At 52.4% G+C, this 23,198-nt stretch overlaps 9 protein-coding genes across 9 annotated transcripts; 5 read left to right on the forward strand and 4 right to left on the reverse strand.

The window, feature by feature from the left end:
• Positions 1-1,858: 1,858 nt before the first annotated feature.
• On the forward strand, positions 1,859-2,377 carry PV08_09716 (uncharacterized protein; the record flags this gene model as incomplete). Its single annotated transcript, XM_016384032.1, has 1 exon — positions 1,859-2,377. One exon carries the CDS (start codon positions 1,859-1,861, stop codon positions 2,375-2,377), a length of 519 nt encoding a protein of 172 aa, XP_016232655.1.
• A 2,726-nt stretch (positions 2,378-5,103) lies between these two features.
• PV08_09717 (uncharacterized protein) lies at positions 5,104-7,384 on the reverse strand (the record flags this gene model as incomplete). Its single annotated transcript, XM_016384033.1, has 5 exons — positions 5,104-5,663; positions 5,839-6,097; positions 6,180-6,546; positions 6,636-6,877; positions 6,965-7,384. 5 exons carry the CDS (start codon positions 7,382-7,384, stop codon positions 5,104-5,106), a joined length of 1,848 nt encoding a protein of 615 aa, XP_016232656.1.
• Positions 7,385-8,232: 848 nt separating this feature from the next.
• Positions 8,233-9,619, forward strand: PV08_09718 (uncharacterized protein; the record flags this gene model as incomplete). The annotated part of the gene is made up of 8 exons (XM_016384034.1): positions 8,233-8,326; positions 8,410-8,458; positions 8,523-8,588; positions 8,646-8,806; positions 8,865-9,037; positions 9,090-9,196; positions 9,262-9,389; positions 9,477-9,619. The coding sequence occupies 8 exons, from the start codon at positions 8,233-8,235 to the stop codon at positions 9,617-9,619; spliced, it is 921 nt and encodes a 306-aa protein (XP_016232657.1).
• Positions 9,620-10,303: 684 nt separating this feature from the next.
• On the forward strand, positions 10,304-12,496 carry PV08_09719 (uncharacterized protein; the record flags this gene model as incomplete). The annotated part of the gene is made up of 6 exons (XM_016384035.1): positions 10,304-10,465; positions 10,531-10,894; positions 10,985-11,414; positions 11,484-11,638; positions 11,706-11,934; positions 12,046-12,496. The coding sequence occupies 6 exons, from the start codon at positions 10,304-10,306 to the stop codon at positions 12,494-12,496; spliced, it is 1,791 nt and encodes a 596-aa protein (XP_016232658.1).
• A 302-nt stretch (positions 12,497-12,798) lies between these two features.
• Positions 12,799-14,716, reverse strand: PV08_09720 (uncharacterized protein; the record flags this gene model as incomplete). Its single annotated transcript, XM_016384036.1, has 2 exons — positions 12,799-14,170; positions 14,331-14,716. The coding sequence occupies 2 exons, from the start codon at positions 14,714-14,716 to the stop codon at positions 12,799-12,801; spliced, it is 1,758 nt and encodes a 585-aa protein (XP_016232659.1).
• Positions 14,717-15,522: 806 nt separating this feature from the next.
• Positions 15,523-17,012, forward strand: PV08_09721 (uncharacterized protein; the record flags this gene model as incomplete). The annotated part of the gene is made up of 6 exons (XM_016384037.1): positions 15,523-15,858; positions 15,957-16,082; positions 16,163-16,244; positions 16,321-16,430; positions 16,542-16,825; positions 16,892-17,012. 6 exons carry the CDS (start codon positions 15,523-15,525, stop codon positions 17,010-17,012), a joined length of 1,059 nt encoding a protein of 352 aa, XP_016232660.1.
• Positions 17,013-17,123: 111 nt separating this feature from the next.
• On the reverse strand, positions 17,124-19,384 carry PV08_09722 (uncharacterized protein; the record flags this gene model as incomplete). The annotated part of the gene is made up of 3 exons (XM_016384038.1): positions 17,124-18,278; positions 18,343-18,499; positions 18,561-19,384. 3 exons carry the CDS (start codon positions 19,382-19,384, stop codon positions 17,124-17,126), a joined length of 2,136 nt encoding a protein of 711 aa, XP_016232661.1.
• Positions 19,385-20,177: 793 nt separating this feature from the next.
• On the reverse strand, positions 20,178-21,242 carry PV08_09723 (uncharacterized protein; the record flags this gene model as incomplete). Its single annotated transcript, XM_016384039.1, has 1 exon — positions 20,178-21,242. The coding sequence occupies one exon, from the start codon at positions 21,240-21,242 to the stop codon at positions 20,178-20,180; it is 1,065 nt and encodes a 354-aa protein (XP_016232662.1).
• Positions 21,243-21,908: 666 nt separating this feature from the next.
• On the forward strand, positions 21,909-23,172 carry PV08_09724 (uncharacterized protein; the record flags this gene model as incomplete). Its single annotated transcript, XM_016384040.1, has 3 exons — positions 21,909-22,312; positions 22,354-22,494; positions 22,566-23,172. 3 exons carry the CDS (start codon positions 21,909-21,911, stop codon positions 23,170-23,172), a joined length of 1,152 nt encoding a protein of 383 aa, XP_016232663.1.
• Positions 23,173-23,198: the final 26 nt, after the last annotated feature.

The following is a 23,198-nucleotide window of genomic DNA, read 5'->3' on the forward strand; positions in this document are numbered from 1 at the left end:
GATATCTGTGTGATTCTGAGATCGTAAACGGGGTTCATCAGCAAGTGTGGCAACCTAGCCTATTTAAGTCTAGTGTTGTGTGCTTTCTGACGATTTCTGACCGTTTCTGACAACATTTTCGTTTTGGCTTTCAAGCGTCAAACCAGCAGTCAGGTTTAGGGTGGAAGACGGGTACTCGAGGGGCTCCTGATCATCATGGAGATACCATTGATGTTCGAGGTCTCGCACAGCAGCGCCTTTCATTGCCGGAGTGGTGTCGCTCCGAAAGAAGGGACCGTCTTGAGTGGGGGCGAATAGCTATCTTCTAAATATAAGCAAGGGAGGAGCTTAGGTTGATAAAACATCTCACATCTTACCAGCAGCCAGCGATATAATTTGAGTCCCGACTATTCATATTTCGGATCGAGCCGCGCTATAACTCCGCCACTTTTGTAGGACATGTTCTTTGGTGTCCAAGGTAAATTAGGGTTATGCGAGTTCTAATGTGCACGACCATCCCATGGACAGAGCCGGCCTTCTATTTGCATGAGCGGGAACCACTATAGGATATTGGGCCCCGTGATACCGACACATGTGACCATAACCATTGGCAAAAACGTGGCTTGTGTGAAGAGAGGCTGAATGTCCATCTGCTTGCAAGAGCGTCGTTGCATGAATGGCCGAAGTGAAAAGCTTCTCACGTAAAAGTTGAGATGCTTCGTTGAATCGGATACGAGGTGACATGTTCAGCTGAAGACTTGATGGAGAGCTGTGTACGAGGAAAAGAACGATTCAGCTGCTGAGGTGCATAAACGAGAGGGCGGGGAACATCACGCTTCATTGCGGGCAAGGTGGTGAGCTCGCTCCAAAGTGCAACACGAGCTCGGGTTTTTCTGCGTGGCATCAGACGACAGACGATGATCACATTGCATTGGGGGAACTCATACTTGACCTCCAGGTATAGGACTGGGCGATGTCGCTCATAGTGACTGCCGAAGTGCTAACCACTGAGACCCCATTAAGCGATGAGTCGTCTTCAATTTTCCCGATACTACGTCTGAGACTGTGCTATCAATCTTGGTGAGTCTGACATACATGCCTTGATCAAACATTATCATCTCAGGTTAACCCAACATGCACGACCACCAACATAAAGAACACCCGTACACGAGGGTCGATGGACTGTTCGATTCGTATAATACCGCATGAGGCTGAGAGGGGGATGATGTCTCTTGGGGAATCCTCTCACAGCAAACGTCGTGTTCGCCTCACTCAATCCCCGAAAGCAATACTCCCACACGCCATAGGTGCCCGCGATTCAGCCCTGGAGCCTAGGTCTTTCTGGCATTTGGCACGAACCCTGAGCATATCGCCAACAGAGGCTGACTTGACGTGGGCTGCTAGGCTTGTACCTAGGTGCTGAATCTTGACCAATTCTGCCTCGTATTATCTAAATCTGTTACAGTTGTTTCTATTTGAATGAGCTATAATGTTGCAACCCGTACGGTGGGCTAGACCATGTCGACAATTTCAGCTCTGTTGCAATCCAGACACGGCCTCGTATTGAAGGCATCGTTTGATACATGATAGATGTTCAGCCGGAGGATGGTGATATGTCTCTGTAGTTGGACAGTTCCTTGCTCTCCATCATTTCTATTATCAATAATTGTCAGATGACGACTGTGAGCACCCTTCATTCAACTTCCTGGGCCAGTTTCCCGCCCATAATCGTCCTTAATCTGCTCTATAAAAGAACACTTCCTCCCTCGAGCTCTTCTACTTTCCCTTTCATCATCTTGCAACAACTTCTCCTCCTGCCACTTATCATCCTCATAATCCTCCACACCTGTAAGAAGCCCAGAGCAATAAGGTATCCGTGATGCCTCCAAACAAATTCGCTCCTTCGCCCGCCAAAGTCGAGTCGAAACAGCCCACTGTTCGGAAGGCCGACGCGGCACCGGCACCCACTGCTGGTGTCGCTGCGTCCTTTGGACAGAGGTTGACCACCAAGGTCTGGATTTTCCTTAACCATACCGGCGATGACGCAGGCAGCACCTCCGAAATCAAGTCCGAGATCTACTTCGACGATGCCCACGTAGCGACTGGCTATCTCGAAGTCTCCAACAACACCGATTTCTCCGCCGACAACGGCGGGCTCGGCAAATTTCTCTTGTACAAGGACGCCATCCAGCGGGGCGTTGGCAAGAGGTTCAGAGCCACAGCGTTCGAGGAGGGTAACATCACTGTGGGAGACAGGTATTTTGTTGATGGAACGTTCGACTTCGACGCAGGGCCCGACGAATGGATGGACGGGAATGTGCACACTGTGGGGCCGTACTATAATACTTCTGACGGCAATTTCAAAGGGTTCATTCAGTTCCAAGTCGTGCCTACTTAGTCCATAGTACTGAAAGACTCAACCTTTGCACAGCTCCGTCTCTAAGCTTGAAGATGAAGCTTTCTGTCTCAAGACATTTCGTGGCATCTGGTAGGCTTGCGGCTCTCTTCTGATGTGCGGTTTTACCCCCAGAAGCTTGACGCCCGTCAACCTTACATCCAACGTGACCGAGTCTGCTTTTGCTCAGTCTGACGTGCATCCAACTCAATGTTGGCTCAGACTCAGTTGGGCTAGTTCACTCTGATGCCCATGCCAGGGCTGTGGCCCAAAGCCGAGGATCCAAATCGAGGCTCTACGGGGGTTCACTGGAGACCCACTACTCCAAGTTGCCTATGTGCCTCGTACAGCGTGACTTGGGCCTCTGGCGTGAAGGAGGATTCCCAGATCGAACAATTGCTTAGACAGCTGAATTCCACTCTCTTTAGAAGCTCAACCGAGGAACCCATATACGTAACCATTTGCCGTTATACAGGCCCTGGATCTCTCGAGCGTCGAATTTTATGCGCCACCGATTCGGACAGGGCGATTGGCCAGTACTCTGGTAAGTATCAAAGGTCTGAGAGCGAAACGAAGGGTGAAAGGATCTCTGTTCAGCCTTTAGAGGGGCCTGGGGATATCTAAGACTATATACCCGTAAGGAGGCTGGGAAGCCCCATCATATCAAGAAGGAGTTGAGACTGTTTCAAGTCCGACAGTAAGATGATAGCCCAAGAGTAGCTCATCTATTATGTCGCGCAAGTTATCGTTCGATATCCATTGCTTGATGAGTTATGACCTCTAGTAGAATGATGGAAGTTCATGTATTTCTCAGTAGCACCTGAACTACTGGATCACTCTTCCTCCCTCGGTCAGCCTCTGGTGCTCCCGTAATATAGAGTTTGGGTCAGAAATTGATGAATTGATCCCCGACGCCGTGCTGTACACACTACTCTCTGCTGCATGTCCGTGAAGGTAAGCTCCAGAGGTTTTGCACTGGAGACACTGGGATTGTGCAATTGCTGGGGCTAGCAAGCAACAAAAGTAAGCATGTCTCTTTGAGATTTCAGGACATCACTGACCAAGCAATCGTTACCGGCGAACTCTTAGTTTGCACAGGCGACACGGGGATAGTGCAAGTTTCCGGGCTTTACTGGAAATGTCAGCAGTTTAGACATAGATTTAATTGTAGAATATGCACCAAACCTACCAAACGATAGCCACAGTTGAATTAGCTTTTCTGCAAACTGGTGTCACATCCCGTCCCGGGTCCAGCAAACCAACGAGAAACCCGAAAAGAAAGGCGATACCCAGCAGAAGGACTGGGATTATCCGGCAGAGATTCTTTTCCCGAAACCCTGCATAAACGAGTAGTAAAATATTAACGACAAATAGCGCAACTCCCAAGGAAAACGGCCCGCCTTCTCCCAAGTATAATAGAACTACCAGAAGAATGATGATGGCCGGAGCTAACACAAAACCCGCCGTAAAGATGAGTTGAACTTGTACGAAGCCAAACTTTTTTATCGTGTAGTCATCCTTCTCAGTGCGAAGAGCCACATGGATGCTGAGACTGCCAAAAATGCTGGCGAGGAAGAGAATCGAAGCGAATGACAGCATCTTCAAGATTTGGGGGCACAGGTCAAGGAGGGTAAGGCGGGCGGTCAACGTAATTGTCCCGGCAAAAGTTGCAAGTCCAATGAAGACATTTGCAAGGTCGACAGCTGATTTCGCTCTCAAGTGAGACCGTGTATCCCCAGCAATGGATTCGCTGTTCTTTGATTGTTGACCTCCATTCACTGTGCCTGGATCTTCATTCACTGTGCCTGAACCTTTATTCACTGTGCCTGGATCTTCATTCACTGTGTCTGGACCTTCATTCACTGTGCCTAGATCTTCATTCACTGTGCCTGGACCTTCATTCACTGGGCCCAGATCTTGATTCATTCTGTTCCTCGACGGAAAAAGAAGTTAGGTATGACTACAGAGCTTGAGTCTTTCTTCTTCTTTCGTAATGAGTGCGATGAACCACATATTGCATTGTATTGAGGTCAACCGGAAGTTATTCGCTGGCAAATTGCCAAGAAACGCGGAGGGGGGTGACTCATCCGGAGGACATGATTGATTATAGAGGGCCGGGGATACCGTCATTCTCATGTCGTCTGGCGTACGGCACTGAACAGTCTTCAGTGATTATTATTGGTAGAAGTAGTGGGCATCGCCTGGATTCGACGGATATTTTCGCTTCGTGTCACACGCTTTGCCATCAGAGCTGACTTCAGCTGAAGGTTCACAAGACGGAAACTCTCGTATGAGAAGATTGCGTATCTTCTTGGCTACCAATGTCTGTCGACCGAACTTGAACTTGGCAATAGGTAGGCTATCCCAGGGAGCGCAGTGATCGGCACAGCAACTTCGCGGCTTCTTCCCGACAGTCCTGCATCGCAACCGACATCGCTCGTTAGAATGCTTTGACTCTCTGGTCGTCGAGTCTAGACTGAATGCATACCCCCGGTAAAAGTAGTCTGCGTTCTTAACCCGGTTCTCGGTCCTGTGTCGGATCGCCAACTACACATGGAAAGTGATGGCTCTATCGCGGAAATCTCTCTTCGTCCCTTTTGTCCCTATCATCCAAATATAATGCTGCTCATTCCGCACGTGCACACTATGATACGGAGTACAGATACTGATTTGTCACTCCTCTGGCTTCCCGAAGCCGAACTGAGCTAACAAGCAAAAGCCTGGCCTCGTTACTTCTCAATATACCAAGCCAAATCGCTGTCCGGGTCAAACTCAAGCTCGGTAAAGCCGTTTCCCATGAACTTGAAGCGATTTTTAGATCGGTACGTGAGGTCAAAATCTTCGACGCGTAACTCGCCCCCGATGATGCGCTTGTACAACATGCCGCTTCCCGCGAAGAGGGCCGCGACCCTCCCGTCGGTCGTGCCCTGCTTGTACCAGCTCTTGCACGGCGCCGTCCAGACGAGAGACTTGTGGATCTCGTCCGAGTACCGCACGTGCTGGTCCACGACGGCCGTGTTGGGCACGAAGCTCATAATGTCCTCCTCGGCCATCTTCCGGATCCACTTGACAAAGTAGTCGCCGTTCCAGTTCATGCCTTCCAGCAGCGACCCGTGGCCCGCGAGAGCGTTGGGCCCGAGCACGGTGAAGTAGTTGGGCATGTCTTTGGCCGCGACGGAAAAGTAGGATTCTGGTTTGTGCGTCCAGGCTGAGCGGAGGTCGACGCCGTTGCGGCCTACGGTAGGATAGTTGGGGCGAAAGGAGACGTCGAAGCCGGTGGCGCAGACCACTGGAATCATAGGTAAATTAAACGGTTAGTCAACGGTCGCCTTGTTTCGCCGCCCAAATCCAAAGATATAGAGAGTAAAAAACAAGAACGTAGAGTGACAGGATCAGAGTGCCTAGAGGTCGAGGAGAGGAGAGAAGGAGCATAACTTTCTCTCTCACGCACACAACAAACTTACAGACGTCAATCTCGTGAACCTTTCCGTCGGCAGTATGAATTGCTTTCTCGCTGATGTGCGTGATGCTGCTGTTGGTAATGTCGCAGTTTGGCAGGGAAAAGGCTTCAAGGTAGCCCTCGCCGGGAGTGATGCGTCGGCATCCGAGTGACCATTTGGGGATGAGTATTTCGCACAGGCGGGGGTCGTGGTTCAGACGCTCTCGCATCTGCTGTTCGGCGACGGCCATGGCTTCCTTGTTGGCATCAGAGTCTTTGATGAACTGTCAATTGACAACACAGATTAGATTTAGCATCATGTCCCGACAACTCAAGTCTAACACCCAGACGTGAAACGCTGCTCACCATACGAAAGGCTTTGTTGGTTCTAGCAATCATGGCCCTGCGGTGCTCTCTCATTGCTCCAGGATCTTCTCGGAATTTCCTCTTATCGTCTTCCGTGTAAATAGGGTTATTGCCCGATTTCCCCGATCGACCCAGGTGTTGAGATGGTGGGACGCGGTAGTAGATCCACGATGGGCCTCTGACAAAGTTCGTCACGGTGGTTCCCGGCAGTTTGGCCATCTGAGGCACGATCTGAACCCCAGAAGAGCCATTCCCAATGACCGCGATACGCTTGTGCGAGTAGTCGAAGGTGTGGTCCCAGTCGGCCGAGTGGACGCGTTGCCCTTTGAACGTTTCGAGACTCTTGATATTGGGCCACTGATAGGTGCTGGGGGTTGGTAGAAAACGTTAGTTAGCTGAGAGAAAAAAATACCCAACTCGGACGACACGCCCCAATCCGTCCACTCAGAGACTCACTCAAGAACACCTTGTCCGTTGATCAGGACATCCGTCCATTCGTCCCTGGTTTCGCAGTCTTTCTCAACGGTGACCTTCCACTGGCCACGCTCTTCGCTCCACCACGCCCCTACAACCCTGGTGTTGAATACAATATCTCGGTCTAGATTCCACTTTTTGGTGGTCTGGACGATGTATTGCTCAATCTCGGCTCCGCTCGAGTAAAAACGGCTCCATTCTGGATTGGGGTCAAAAGGAAACGCCTGAAGTAAAATAAAATATTAGTTCGTAGTTCCGTTATCCTCCAAATTTGCACCAGCAAGCAGATCCACGGGTCAAAGTAGGCTTACATAGATGTGAGAAGGAACATCACATTGGACCCCGGGATAGGTGTTTGCGATCCAAGTGCCGCCAACCTCGGAACGTTTCTCGAATATGGTGTGGTCGACAATGGTGTCCATTTCCGGGAAGCGATGCTGAAACTTGTGTGCCATCAGTAAGCCGGAGAACCCGGCACCGACAGTAATGACTCGGATCTTACGAGGGGTGAAGGCCAGCTGATCGCCTTTGGGGATGTAGTAAGGATCATTGTGAACAAGATTGCAATAGTAGCCATTGACTTTTGGTAAGGTCTCAGCATTTCCATGCTGCAGCGGCGGTTTCAGCGACTCCATTGGTGAATTGTGGTCCACGACCTTCTTGATTGCTGGCACCTCTAGGTCGGATCCTCCGGCCGCTCGTGGTGTGAGCTGCTCTTCAGTCAGTGCCATGATGTCTGTCTCTCTGCGTGCAAATCTTTGAATGAGACTTCGTCGATAATGACAATGATAGAACTGTCAAAATTTTACAAAGCCTTGGATCTCAAGATAGTTGCTCAGGAGTTTATGGTTCTGAGCATCTCAGCCCTTGGCGTGCATGTGTCTTTTATGGTCGTGGAGTTGTCTCGGTCGTTCAGATACCATCATTGACTCAGCATATTGCGGCCTGGGGCGGCGGTAGAAGCTCAGGCGGAACCAGTCGGCTTCTCTTCAAGCCATCGATAGCCCCAAGGCATCGTGATGATGATGGGCACTGGCGTCTCTTCCATCTGGATCTACTTCTCCTCGCTCCGCCGCCAATCGGTAGCTTTCTACGCAAGATTTCTCCATAGAGACAGCCTCTCGGTAATCATGACTGACCAATGGGTACTTGTTGAGATATGAAGATGGTGGGTTGATCACTGCCCATAGCAGATCTGGGCTTAAGAGATGGTGTTGATGAAGCGGCTGGACAAACACAGCTTATGGACCGATTGGTTGCCATTGGCCATAGTTGCCGGTGCCGAGTGGCAGACACAAACTTGCCGCGGATCCCTCGAATCTCTCCACGACTCCAGATATTCCCCACACCACCACCGCACAGGCGATGCACGGCTATGTTCTTGGGATCGTGGTTGAGCAGGCCTGTTTGACGGTTGGGCTCTTTCGGCCCCGGTCTTCATGAATGCAGAGCCATTTAACGGACGACTTGGATCCAAGCCTTAATTTCTCTCAAAGAACGAAAACATCCAGATCTACAAGATAGACACCGTTCCGGCAAGAAATCCAAGCTCACAAAGTACCTAGCCGCCGCCCTCAAGATGTCAGCAGTGTACGAATATACCGGCCCCGTGGACTGTAGCGTGGTGCCAGACAAGACTCAGTGCAAAGGCAAGAGTGTGATTGTAACTGGAGGTATGTCAATGCCAGTATGCCCCGCCATCCAGGCGCAGCGTGAAACCGTACAGGAGTTGATGCTGACACGAGTCTTCTGCCAGGGGCCAATGGCATGGGAGAGGCATATGTTCGGGAGTTTGTCAAGAACGGGTACTTTCCACACGTCGTCCAGTTAATGTTAGGGGTCGAAATACCAATTGTGCTCACTGTCCAGGGCCTTTGTGACATACTGCGACGTCAATGAAGAAAGAGGGAAAGCCATTGAGGCTGAGTTGAGTCCGTGAGTAGTGCCCGGTTGTATTCAATGCCTTTTCGAGAGACTTACGCGTGTCATCAGGGAGAAAACTTGCTTTGTCAAGTGTGATATCAGTTCATGGGATGATCAAGTCCGAATGTTCGAGGCGGCCGTGACAAAGTCGCCATCGAAGACGGTCGACATCGTCATTTCGAATGCAGGTGTTGGTAGAGGGGCAGGCGACCCCATGATGGCTCTAGAAGGTGCGAAAACGATCTTCGCGTCAAGGCCGTCCGTGATCTCACACCTCATGTCCTGAAGACCCCCTCTCCAAGCCGACGAAACCCAGCATGCACATCATCGACATCAACCTGGTCGGCAACATGTACACATTCAAACTTGCCATACACTATTTCAGACGCGGTGATCAGACTCCGGATCGAGACCGCTGCTTTATCTTCATTGGCAGTATCGCCGGTATTTGTGATAATCTAGTACGTCCATATCGACCATTTCGTCTCCATTGGGCTGATCGTGGTTCTCAAGGGGAGCTGGGAATATTCGACGTCGAAATGGGGCCTCCGTGGACTCATGCGGACTGCTCGACGGAACGCACCTCACCAGGGCATCCGAGTAGCCTACGTTGCGCCGGCGTAAGTTGATTATCTCGACCTCCCTCGCCTATCAGAATGAGTTTGACTTAGATGATTGGTCTCAGCTGGATTCGCACTGCCATTCAAACACAAGAAACTCTGGACAGGCTGGCAAAGAACGGAGTCGAATTCGCCACCATCGAGAGTGCTGTCAAGTGTATAATGAGGATTTCATGTGATAAGAGCATCAATGGTAAGGATATATGCTATGTGATCTTATTTTTGGCGCGGAGACCTGAGCGCATGACCGGACAAGCTGACCTGTGCCAATCTCTCACAGGGCACTCGTTTGTCATTTGCTCCGAATCGGTAAGTCAGGACGGCTTCATAGATGCGGAGGAAGACGACCGTACGGATGAGAACCACTGGCTTCAAAAGATCCAACGAACTGTGTTCAGAGCTAGAGGCGATGCATGGCCATGAGCAGGAAGGAATAGAGAGACACGGTTATGACACTGATTGACCCATCAAGTCAACTACTTAGCGTGTAGTTTCGCCTCAGGAAAAACCTTCCCAGATTCACTACCTGACTTGAGTTGGAAATGTGTCTACGCTACGTCTAACTCCCTGATCATATCAAGATATGTAAACAAGCCCTGTCAGAATGTAGTCAGTCGTTTGCTGGCTGTTCACTCCTCGAATGTCGTATAGTGCCCGCTAGCATCTGGACAGACACCCGGATTCCGAACATCTCGGCCGTCTCAACGCCGGCAGTCTCACCCAATGAGACTCGCTGGACAACGGATTGCCGACCTCCCCTCAAATGCCTACTGGGAGATTACTGCCGTTCCGTGGGTCCTTACCGAGGCGGCTGAAGTCGAGACCCCAGGCGGCAAATTGTACAGGAACGACCACAAGTACGTTTCAGCCTTTCAAGACCACGATGGAATTCCATAATTGCTCCTTTATCTCCCCCGGCACATGGTGCTCAGGGTTATAAGTACCCCGGATTTTACTCCGCATTGGCCCTGAATATGTCTATCAAGATACAGGACCGATTCCAGTGTGCTTTTCATACTTCACTTTATCTATATTTATGAGAGACCAGAGACTTGGTCATACCACCACAGCACTTATCAAGACACACACCGAAGCAGTCTCATAGAGATGGAAGACTATGATCTGGAAGCAGTCGACAAGACTCCTATAGATGTCCAGATTGAGGACACCTCTACCCGTTATCATGTCGACGGTCAGATCGCAGCATCTGTCCACGTCGAGCACGAGATCTGGGACGGTATCAATTTGAAGACCGTCTTAGCTTTCCTGGTTCGTCTCTCTATTCTTGCACTCGTATGAATATTACACAATTGACTGACCCTTCTCTCGGACAGGCTATTTGCGGTCAACTGAGCGCCTACGAATACACCTTGCTCATTCCCGCAGTAGCGGCACCCTATATCAACGCCGATCTCGGTCCTGACCCTGACTACATTTGGATCAATGTCACTTGGGGTCTCGGTGCTGCCATCCTCGTCTCCGTTGGTGGTCGTCTAAGTGACATTTTTGGTCGACGATACTTCATGCTCGCTGGGGCGTTGATCTCGTTCCTGGGTACCATTGTGGGCGCCACAGGTCAAAGCATTGGTCAAATGATTGCCAGCGGTGTCATGTTCGGCATCGGTTCGGGATTTCAGGAAATGGGATTTGCGTGCATCATGGAATTCATTCCTAACAAATACCGCCTGACTGCTCTCGGTGAGTGTGCTTCACCCTCGCAGTAAATCCAGGAAGAAAAGAAGGCATATCGGCCCTTTTACTAATACTCCTTCCTCTCTGTATCGACAGGCCTCTATGGCACCAGCGCCATCATGTGTATCTTCGCACCCCTCATCACATACGTCTTCATCGCCCACACGTCCATTACCTGGCGAGGCGCATACTGGTACATGTGTGCTTTCCATGGGGTTGCCGGCATCTTTCTCTTCTGCTTCTACCGCCCACCATCGTTCGAAACCAAACACAAAACCGAAAGCGTCTCCCGGCTGTCACTGATGAAGGAGATGGACTATGTTGGCCTCTTTCTCCTCGTCGCCGGTTGCACTTTGTTCCTGGTTGGATTGAATTTTGGTGGCCGCCGCTTCCCCTGGAAAAGTGCTGAAGTCATCGCGCCGATTATTGTCGGCTTTTTGTGTCTCGTTCTCCTGTTCGTATGGGATTTCAATGCCAACCTTAAGTACCCATTGTTTCCTCCTCGTTTGTTCAGACAATGGAGAGGGTGAGTTGGCCTGTCCTCGTCGCTTCCCCCTTTGGAGGCACAAACAGCTGACACTATCAACGTATGCAGATACAACGTTCTGGTATTGGTCGGTTTCTGCTGTGGCATGCTCTACTACAGCATGCAGGTCATCTGGCCTCGCGAATCCGCTCTCCTCTTCGTTCCTGCAGACAAACCCATCATTCGGGGCATCTACGCAAACCTTACCACACTTGCAACCTGGGGTGAGCTCTCTTCGCGTTCCACCTTTGCTCTTCCCACCGTGGAAAACTGACCTTTTTGCACCCCAAGTCTCCCTGATCTCCGTCTGGGTCTTCTGTGCGCGTTTCGGACATGAAAAATGGCAAATCTTTGGCTTCATTTGCTGCCAGACGGCCTTTGTCGGCGCCCTATCCACCGTCGGAATTGATGACAAGGGCAAGGCAATTGCCTTGGTATTTTTGATGTCCTGTTTCATCAACCAGCCTCTCTACATGCTATTCAGTATGGTGTCACTCAATCTAGAAGACCAAGCAGATATGTAAGTGCTTGCAAAGGCCAATTGCTACACTCCATGTTATATTGGTAGTAGCGTTGTCTCAGGTTTAGGTTCGATCCAAGGATATTGAACAACTGACAATGTCAACCGTAGGGGTGTCGCGGTCGGAGCCCTGTCCACCTTCCGTCTGCTGGGCGGAGCTGTCGCCACAGCCATCTATTCGTCCATTGTCGACAATCAATTTAAGGAAAACCTGCCCTCGCAACTAGCAAAGGCGATTGCAGGCCTGAACTTTGACCAGGCAAATCTGAAAGCCTTGATGGTCGCAGCTGCTTCCAACACCGCCGCAGCATACGCCAAGGTGCCCGGGATCACTGCTCAGATCATCGCGGCGAGCCAACACGCGGTCAAGTTAGCTTACGTCCAGGCGTTCCGTGTCGTGTTTTACACGGCCCTAGGGTTTGCGGTGTTGGCCCTCGTCAGCGCACTGCTTGTCTCTGATATCGACCCCGCAAGGAAGAACCTGGACAAGGCAGTGCTGTTGGAGAATGAGACGGTCAAGGTCGTCGACTCCAAATTGGAGCCTGTGGGGCAGAAGGAATGATCGTGACCCGTGTGGGTGACGGCTACCACCGGGGTTCTTTGTAGATGATGCACAGATATGGGTATGTAGGTTATACATAGCGACTCAGGCTGTCAGTCTACGGACCTGTGGATCTGAATGCAAAAGGGTTACTTTTGTCCTTAGAGCAAGAAGGCGCTGGCCCTCTGAGAATTATTCAGTTTCACCAAAGAATATCTTCCCGGCACTGCGCCCAGAAATTTCGATAAGAGGTGTATTCTCCAGAATTTTGCGATTTTTTGAGTACCATGTCTGTGTCTAGCCCGCCTCCACACGCTGTCTAACTAACTTGGTACCGGGAGACCCTGAGGAGGCGAGGCCAACAAATCAAAGAGCCTCTCTGTACCCGAACTCGAACCATTTTCAAGAAGACGACGACATTCAAGAACAATATCGTCGACAACGTCGCGGTTTGTCACATCTGGAGGAGCACGGCGGTCAAAGATCGCCGCCACTTCCTTCCGAAAGCGCTCTTCCACAGCCGCGCCGGGGGTATCGTTCAACCAAGGGACGTCAGCCATGAAGTCACGATGCACAAGTTGCGCTCCGTTACCCTTCTTCTTCATTCTGACCTCGAGCCGACAAGGCTGTCTCCCTCGCTTGTGCAGATCCTCATCGAACGCTGCGTCGGTCTCGAGCACGCATTTGCCCAAGAGCGAGATGAGATCCTCGTTGGAGAACTGCAAGTACGTCCACTCGTCGACGCGGCCGAACAGCAAACCCGCACAGACACCGTACTGTAGACTCATCTTCGTCTGTTGGACCTTTTCAAAGGGTCCTGCATGGTCGCAGCCAGGGTAGGCTCGGGCGAGCGACGTCGTTACGATAGTGACTCGGTCTATGTCACCGACATCCACGATCGCGTCAGTGTTGGTGTTGGTGGTGGTCGACATAATCGGCGTCATACCGGTTACAGGCATGTTGAGTTTCAGGTCGAGATTGACTTGGAAGTTGACTTTGGCTTTGGCTTTGGCATGGACATCGACATAGAGGCTATCATGCATTCGAAGCGCAACTGACACGGGTGTCTGGATGAAATTGCAGCCTGCCACAGGTTTGAACTTGACTCCCATGATTCCAGTACCGTATGAAACTCCTCCTCCTGCTGCTTTGTCATTTTTTGACTCTGCGTCTGCAGCATGAAGCCAGTTACGAAAAAAGGTCGCGGCGACATCTCGGTCACCACATCCGTATGCTGCAAAGAGCCCGTCCTTGCCCTCCAGCACGGACAGACTACTTCCCATCCCGGCCTTTGCGAGGTCGTAGCTGGTGATTCCAGCGCGAGCCGCAGCGCCCATTTGTGTCGTCATCTCTACGCCCCCAGCCCACGGCCACTCGTTCAACCCCGCGGCCATGTTAGCAGCGAGGCCCAGCGCGTGTGCGGCCTGGGCAGAGGTGATGGTAGGGTCGGCCACGATGCCGGTAGAGGCGCCTGCAAAAGCTCCTACAATCCCACTGGGGCGGAAATGCGGATTACAGGTGCCGGAGTGGCGGACCGCGCTGCCCAGCGCGACGGCCATTTCATAGCCGCCGACGACTGCTTTCAGAAGTTGTTCGCCGGACCAGTGGTCCCTCTGGGCGAGCGCGAGTGCCGAGGGAATGACCATGACGCCTATGTGAGCGCCCGCGGCAAGGTGCATATCATCTCGTATGATGCTGGATTCCGCAAAGAAAAGGTGTCAGTAGGTGATGTGCCGAATAGACACAGTCAAAGAAAGACCCCCTTTTCTCTTTTTCAGGTTTCTCCCTCTTCGCCAAAGTGAGGCAAGACATGACACAAAACAGGAACAGTACGTCTCTCTAGACATACACTCACCTGTGCGCAATCGAAGCATTCGTGAACGCCGCGGTTTCGGCAGAACACCTCGTGGCCAGACCCATGACATTCGACCCGCTCTGTGACGAAGTGCCCGGACCTGGAGAGCCGCCGCCACCTCCACCACTACTGACTTGAGCATATCTCAGCAGACTCGTCGCCCAGGGTGCCGACAGTCCAGAGACCAGAGCGCCCAAATAGTCAAGTAGACATAGGACAGTCTTGTCTCGCACTTCGGAGCTCAACCGGCCCTTTCGAATCTTTTCCAAATGTTGTACCGCGAGTTGAGTCAATGATGGCAGCTCAATCGTCTCATCAACTCCCGTTTGTGTCTGTAGATGGTCTTGTGGCATCTGTATACTCGCATCTCCGTTCGAATGCGACATCTCTATTTTAGTCTTGGTCGTCATCAGTACTACAGTGCTGCTGCTGCTGCTGATAGTGTCTTCACCACAAAGAAGATCATGGTGGCCCATGCCCCCTGAGGAAGTTAGCCTTGCCTTTGACCACTTCCCGCGGCAACTCAATACCGCCCGCCCAGTAGAAATCGGTTCAAGATTTCTGAGGGGATTCCAAAGCTAACGCTGAAAATCCAAGTGATATGGCGTTTTGTACAGACTGTAGATTGTACAGCCCACCTTTCCCCAGGCCGGCCGCCGTTTGGACGTTCCGAGTGGACCGCATTCGGCCCTTAACGGGGTGGGGATTTCTGTCCGGCATTTCGGCAACTTCAACAAATCAAGGAAAGGAAGAACCACCCTCCCCCTCAGGGTCCTGGTAAGCCTCGCATCTGACTCCCTTGGGCCTCCGCATCCTTCGTCCGTGGACTTTCGGATCAAACAGCAACTCTTCCTGGTAATCTTGTACTCAATCTTTGGTGGAGACTACCCCAACAGCTTAGAAATCGTGACGTTTATCTTGCCAGCAAAGGGTAAAAGGGAGGGACAGAGCGATTTGATAGCCCATTCACGGAGATTCGGCCGATCCAGGCCAGGTCTATGCTTCCCGAGCCTTACCGCGCATCGAGGATCCAGTCAGAGACGATACCCTGGAAAACGTCCAGACGTCAAGCCACGACCAAAGGGGCAGATCAGATCTTGGATCTTCAAGAGAATAAGAACTGCCAACCACACACGGGCTCTGCGGTTGTTGTTTTTTCCCCCGTTGTGCAGAACAAAATTCCACCATCAACATGTCCCATCGCATTCTCGTAACCGGAGCATCGGGCTACCTTGGCGGCACTCTCCTCGCACGCTGGAACACAGTCGCCCTACCCAGATACGAGAAGCTCTTTGCCCTGGTGCGGACAGACGACCAGGCCCGCGCTGTGAAGCAACTGTACGACGCGGAGCCACTGCGATTCGATACCAGGAACGAAGCCGCCGTGCGGGACGCCATTGTTTCGAACAACATCACCGTAGTGTTCTTCCTCATTGATGCTAGCTCCGCAGAGTCGCAGATCCTTTTCATCCAGGCTCTTGCGGAGGTGAAGAGGATCACGGGAATCGCTGACGTCCACTTCTTACATGTATGTTTCTCAACGAAAATGTAACAAAGCCTTTCCTGCACGTAGGAAAAGACAGAACCTGATGCCAGCGTTGCTGTTCTGACGCTCATACTCGCTAGACCAGCGGTGCCAAAATCTTCTCGAGCCACGCTGGAACGCCGCACGACCGAGAGCTCCCGGACACCACGCCGGATTTATATGAGATTCAGAAGGCGCAAACTCCGCGGCTCGCACCCTTGGGACCGGTAAGTATGTGCGCTTCGTCCTTCTTCGGCAACGGAAGCGTGAATTTTTGTTTGGCACTGACACATTGTTTCCTCCCAAGGCTATTGACGCGAACAACAAGGTAGTCGAGCTGGACGATCTGCTCGGTGTGCACACTTACGTCTTTGTGCCCTGTATCGTGTGTGAGTTTCTATAAATTCTGCGTCGTGATCGTCGAAGGTAGCAAGCATTTCAGATTTTAACACCGATATCGAACAGACGGCCAAGGCGAAGGGTTCGCCAACAAGGTCTCCATTCAAACAGTTGCTATCGTCAAGGCTGCCCGAGCGGCAAGGCGGGTGTACGACGTGAATTCGACGGGTCAAGCGGTATGTGCCCTCTTCTTTCGTCGGCATTCATCAACGAACGGGTGGTGCTGGCGGGAAAGCTGTCCACAACGGAAGCGCGAAGCTAACTCAATCCCTCTGTTTCCCTGCCAGATCTGGCCGGTCTGCCACGTCCGAGACAATTCAGCACTGTACCTCCACATCCTCCGTTCCATACTGGCCGGGGAGAACCCAAGCCACGGAAAGGAAGGGTACTACCTCGCTGCATCTGGAAGCGTCGCCTGGAAGGACTTATATACCGCCATGGCGCAAGAACTCGCCGCATGCGGAATGGTGGAGAGCGCGGACGTGGTCCCGGCAAACGAAGAAGCCCTCGAGCTGATGGCCAAAGGATTGAACTGTCCTAGAGAGTTTGTCTCGTTGCAGTTGGCCGGGACGTAAGTTCATCCTCGACACACACGTCACCAAGCGTTTTGGAGCTGCTGACACTCACATTGTTCCAGATGTACATTCATTGCCCGAAATGGAGAGAAATTGGGCTGGAAGCCCGAGTATGTATCAGGCCACATCCTCGAGACTGCCGGCGAAGAGGTCAAATTAATCCTCGACGCTCTGAAGCTGTAGATCCTCTATTTTCACCAGGAATCTGTTGAATCGGCATTAGGTCATTTTTACAGAGAATGCTAGATCTAGGAGTCGTAGTAGTGCTTGATGGAAGCAATTGTGCTTTGAGCCTCATATTGTCCCCCCTGACTCTCCCATCCAACACAACGCCGACAGATTCTCCAGAAAGGGGTCCAACATCGTATCAGTGGGATCGAACAGGTTCTGGAACTGTGCCGGCGACGTAGAGTCTCCTGTACCAAACCATGAGAGGGAAGATAACCCAGCCCAAATGTCCAAAGGTGGTTGATGCGGTTGAGCCAACAACACCTCTGCCAGGCCACATGTGCGACCTGTGACGTGTGGGAAATAACTCTGCCAGTCGATACCGTGGGGCCACTGGAGGTGGACATCCTGTATAGAGGAAGAATAATGTAGTGGTGGGTTGTCGTTCGGTGCTAGGTGAATGCCGCTTGGAGAAGCGTTCCCTTGCGCTTCCTGTGTTTGTCTCTGTGCCGGTTGGGAAGCAGTCGTGCCTGTGCCCTGTAGCTGAGATCCTTGGCAAAGTGTTCCACTATTGGGTCCTCCAGAAGTATTTTCCAGATGTTCGAAAGCGCGGAGTCGATCGAATCCCTTCACAAAGATGGCCGTCGATGGCCAGAGGGCAGCCAATTCGTTCAATGCGACTCTGAGAATGCGGATATCGTTCGCTCCTGGGGTAACAAGAGTGTCGATACGTTGAGTATGTAGGAGAGCAACTATGGCCGTCCCAACGTACCAACATGCTATGGCTCCTAAGAACCGAATCTTTCCCCTGGCGAGAAGGTCTTTGAATATGCGGGTGACGCACGAAGCGGAGAGGACAGCGGCGGTGTAGGCTTCGGGAAAGGCTTGTGAAGGATGCTGCGACGACCAGTTTAAGTGTAAGATAGTGACTGTAGTAAGATAGGGCAAGTGGAGTTTGAGGACATCCCGATCAAAGCGACGCGATCGGTCTGGCATGTCGGGCAATTGTAGACGAGCAGGTAGGTTGTTGATCCACGCTATTAGTTCTTCGGCAAGAGCAGTAGGAAAAGAAAATGGTTGTCCCCCCTCTGTTGGGCGTGAGAGATGTTGACTGATGCGGCCGATAATGTCGCACAAGCGAACCCAGTAGATGAAGATCTCTGCGCGAGGATCGTCCGACGAGGACCCAAAATCTTCAAGCGAAGGTTCCCTGACGGTACAGTCCTCTGGGCTGATAGTGAGAGGTCGAGCTTGGCACATGGCCGTTAAACGTTCCCTGGCCTGCAGCACTTAGATATGTCTACTTGAGAGCGAGGGTGAGGTTGTCAATTCTTGACCGACTCACGAAGAGGGTCCACCAAATCCTCCGTCTCAAGCCTTGTGCTGCAGCTCCACCAACATCTTCGACATTTCTCGGTTCACGATGTAAACCCATCTGCTGTGCATACTTGATGGCAATGCCAGTCCACCACCAAGAAGCATCCTTGTGTACTTGTGACGGCCTTTCACCTGTGATCAGCCAATATGCTTTTGAATCAATGAACACGGAGGTGATTGACTTACCCTCGTGGAGCCCACCAGTAGAAGAGCATGATGGATTGCAGGCATATCAGCGGGTCGCTCTCCTCGTCCATATAAAACAGCATCTTTGCCCGGTCATAGTAGTCCTTAGCTCGGGCGTGTTGCATTATAGGCGGGCGCACTTGCATTCCCAACAAGGCCATTGCATTGATGAGGAGAGGGGAAGTTATGTCCTCGATTTCGCCATTGAATGTTTGTTTGTCCAGCACCGGGCACCAAGGCCAGCAATAGTTGAAATACGTCTCTGCAAAGCTTTCTTGGAGCTCACTAGGAGGCAGGCTGCCGTCGTTGTCTGCCAAAGAGCCTACGCGACCACTGGCCACTCCATGCTCCTGCTGGTCGGCAGTATTAGTCGTAGCAGCCGCAATCCCTCTATAGTCTGGTTCGAAAAGTCTCAACAATCCACTACCGCCGAGATAACCCACGGCCGGAGAACGACCATGGGAGACGGTTGAGGGCACTTCGGGGCTGATATCTTCAGCGCCAGGGCCTTGTACGTCGTCTGGCAAGGATGATCTCTCCTTCCCTACCGAAGTCGATGGTAATGTCGCTTGAGCCGGCGCAAGTTGCAGCTGGGGCCGCGGCGATGTTGGTTGGTGGAGTAGTTGCTGTTGTTGTCTTTGTTGTTGTTGCTGCTGCTGCTGCTGCTGCTGCTTCTGTCCTGGTTGCCCCTGCAGGAGTGTTGAACAACTCATGTCGACATCGACGTCGGCTAACACGGAAACTTCATGGATCGACGTTGGTAGTTCCAGAGACTGCGGTTGATTGCTTACCGCAGGACGGATCGGTGCATAAGCACTTGTCATTTCTCGAGGATTAATGGGGTCTTTCTTCCGGCGTTTAGGAAGCCGTGGCCTGGATCACGGGTTAACTTGTTCACCAATAGCTGGCATCGTCTCCTCCTCACTCGACGTCTCATATACTGGGGGCAGTGCACGCACAGGGGACTGATGAAGAGCAACAGGTTGACCCGTGGGCCCGAGACCCAGAAGTTGAACGATGAGGAGCAGGGTGGCGACTCACCTGCACAAAGCGGACGACTCGAGGCAGTTGTGACAAGATGGATGGCCGTCTCTGCATCGGGTCTCGTAGTCACAGCGCAGTTTGCGTGCGTGGCACTGCACGCAAACAACTCTCGCACGACCCCTGCGAGGCAGTTGTTGGCTGGCGGCAGTAGTCATCGTTCTGAATTATCGAATACAAGATCTGACGATCACAAACATCTTACATGACCTGACATTGATGCCGACTGGGTTGAACGTACCTACGTTGCGCAAGGATAGAGGGAGTCGAGGGGGTTGATGAGAGTCGTGTGGAAGTTGGGCGGTTTGCCACATCTATAGCAGACACCAAGCCCTCTCCGGGTCAAGCTCACCCAGATGGGCACCTAAACCGGCATGATTCACCCCCCGCACAGGTGGCCCCGGGGAGGCGGGACAGCCGAAGTTGCGGGTTTATAAGCGGATCTGGGCATGGCGTCAACGCATTCACACAGGGAAACGAAGTACCTCCCTCATGTACCAAGTTTGAACTACACTTGCACAGGCTACCAGAATCCTTCAGCAGGGAACCTAGCACAAGTGTACTGCCCGGTGTCTGCTATAACAACTTAAGCTGCCTAATCACCTCCTCCGGCACGGTGAACCAGCCTTGCTCTTTCGCCTCCCGTCTTGCTTGTGCGCTCCTCTCAAATGGCATTCTCGCAGGTCCATAGCCGGGGAGCATCTTGGTGGCTCTGATATTCTCACAAAACCGGTCTACGTCTCGCTGTACACGTTCAAGAGGCTGAAGCACACACGGGTCAAAAGCCACAATCAAAAGCCCAAACCCCGAGAGGAAAGGCGGGGGTTCGGTACTGCCAGCTGCGATGCCCAAGAGCTGCACCATCATGGCAAGACCACTACCCTTGTGGCCACCCCAGGCAGTCAGAGCGCCCTGCGCAACCTTGAGAGGATCTGTGGTCAAGTTGCCCTCCTCGTCGACCGCCGATCCTGCGGGCAGACTCGTGCCCAGCCGCTCAGCGAGTTTCACCTGCGCGTACATGATGTTGCTGGTGCCAATGTCCCATATCACGGGAGACTCACGGTCAGAGGTAGGGAAGCCGATGCAGAACGGATTGGTACAGAATTTGGGTTCGGCCCCGCCATGGGGTGCGACGATGGGAGTGCCGTTGGATGCGATGAACGTCACCAGGCCTTCTCGGGATGCCATCTCACTGAAATATGCCAGGTTGCCCGTGTACCAGAGGCCGCTGGCGCCGACGACCGAAACACCGGTAGCTTTTGCCTTGCCGATGGCCATCTGCGTCGCACGGCTGGCCACCAAGTAACCTACAGAGTCGTGGCCGTCGAGATGAGCAAACGCCGGTCCATCGCGGGTCACTTCGATCTCTCGCCCTTGGGGTCTCATCTCCGGATTGCTCTTCAGATAGTCGATGATGCTTAGTGCCCGCGCCATTCCCGCAAAAGGGTGCCCCCGGAGCTCTGCATCGATGAGATGGTCGGTAATGATGGCAGACTGTTCGTACGTAAAGCCCGCTCGCTGCAGAGCTTGTTGGCAAACGTCGGTGGCATCTGTTATGGATATCCTCGTCTTCTCACTCGAAGTGTGTGGGGCTTCATCCGGTATTGACGACGGCGATTCTTGAGGTGCTGTTGTTGTCATGATTGTACAGAGGTCGTAAAACCTCAACCGTGGAATTCAGGGAACCACGAATCATTAATAGGCTCCTGGAACCCACCTAGCAATCGCCTGTTGCGTTGCTCTCTCTTCCATCGACCCGTCAGGTATTGTCCTGCCAAGTCCCGTGGACATCGTTACTGACAGCACCACAGTCCTAGAGCTTTTGGAACGAGTTGCTCGATTCTCCAGAGTTGTGTCCGGCCCATGGGGAGTTGGAGCTTGGAGTGGGTCGCGGAGCACAGTGTGTGCCGAAGCTTCTCATTTGCTCTTAATACCGAAGTGCCATGGTGCCGAGAACCCACGGCACTTTGGGTCCAGTACAACCACCCAACGAAACCCCCAATGAAGCGGCAAAGCTTAGAAAGATTCTGGTCGTTCTGCATCCTACGATGGCGTTCAACGACGGGGTTGCGGATGTAAGCAGAGCCTGGTGACCAGTTTCGAGTGATGCTTGTTCGACAAGAGCAGGGATTCCCAGGTCGATCATCGACTGTGCGGCTTCGTTCACAATAAAAGGTCATCGCTGGCGGTATCTCGAGAAGCCAAACTCCTCTTTCACATAACCAACTTTAACGTACCATCGCTCAACCGTCGTGATATCTAGTATTCAGGAAGAAATCGACACACCTATTCTCGGAACAGAGGACAATGGCGAAAGACCAAGCAAATGGCACGTCCAACAATGCAGGCGTTGCAAGAATCGACCTCCACATCCCTCCATCAGTGACATCGGCGACTGTCAAGATCATCGATATAGCCAGCGTCAACAATGTGCCCTCGCACGCTCTCTTCACGCCTACAGTAAAGGGTATAGATGTGCATAATGCCCCGTCATTTTGTTTCCTGATCGAGCACCCCTCTGGCCAGAAGGTGTTGTTCGACCTCGCAATCCGCAAGGATTGGGAGAACCTCTCACCGGCAATCACCGAACGATTGAAAATGGTGGGACATCGGCCAGTTGTGGAGAAGAATGCATCTGAGCTGTTGGATGAATCCGGCGTGGGCAAGGAGAGGATCAACGCCGTAATCTGGAGGCAAGCATATTCCCCGGGGTCGGCCGGGAGTGTACCACCGATGCTGACTGTAGTCCTAGTCATGCTCACTGGGATCATACCGGCGACATGTCTACATTTCCAGGCCACACGGACCTAGTTGTCGGTCGCGGCTTCAAGGAACATTTCCTGGCAGGAGACGGCAACTCGGCGCTCGGTGGAATCCTGCCGAGCGACGTAGAGTAAGTACCTTCTGATCAGATGCCTTTGCGGTCGTGGTGTCTGAGAATATCGTGTCTGATCTGAGTCACAGAGGGCGCGCGGTGCGTGAGATCACCTTCGAAGAATCCGAGGTCGTCAGGATCGGCCAGTTTCCCGCCTACGACTATTTCAAAGACGGGTCGATGTACCTTCTCGACAGTCCGGGCCATTGTGTGGGTCATCTCTGCGCACTGGTCCGCACAAGTACCTCGCCCGACACTTTCGTGTTCATGGGCGGCGATGCGGCACACCATTGTGGAGAGTTCCGCCCGTCTCAATACCTACCGTTGCCAGACACCATCTCTCTCCAACTCCCACAACACGATCGTCCCGTGCCATTCTGTCCGGGAGCATGGTACGAGGACTTACAGACGTCGCGAAACCGGGACCCGAAAGGCCCGTTATGGCAGCCGAGCTTTGGTCACAACATGGAAGAGGTCATGGCTACAGTTGGACACATGCAGGAATACGACGGTGACGACAATGTTTTCGTCATCCTGGCCCACGACGCTTCCCTGAGAGCTCCGAATGTGCCCATGTTTCCAGATTCGATTAACGAATGGAAGAGTCGCGGGCTGGGAAGGGACCTCAGATGGACCTGGATCGGGGAGATCTTGTCGGCTTTGGAGGCGAGTGGTGGAAGGGTGCCGGGCATGTAGATTATCGACATATAGTCTTCCAACCC

Source organism: Exophiala spinifera, assembly GCF_000836115.1.
Source record: "Exophiala spinifera strain CBS 89968 unplaced genomic scaffold supercont1.7, whole genome shotgun sequence".
Classification (NCBI taxonomy): Eukaryota; Fungi; Ascomycota; class Eurotiomycetes; order Chaetothyriales; family Herpotrichiellaceae; genus Exophiala; species Exophiala spinifera.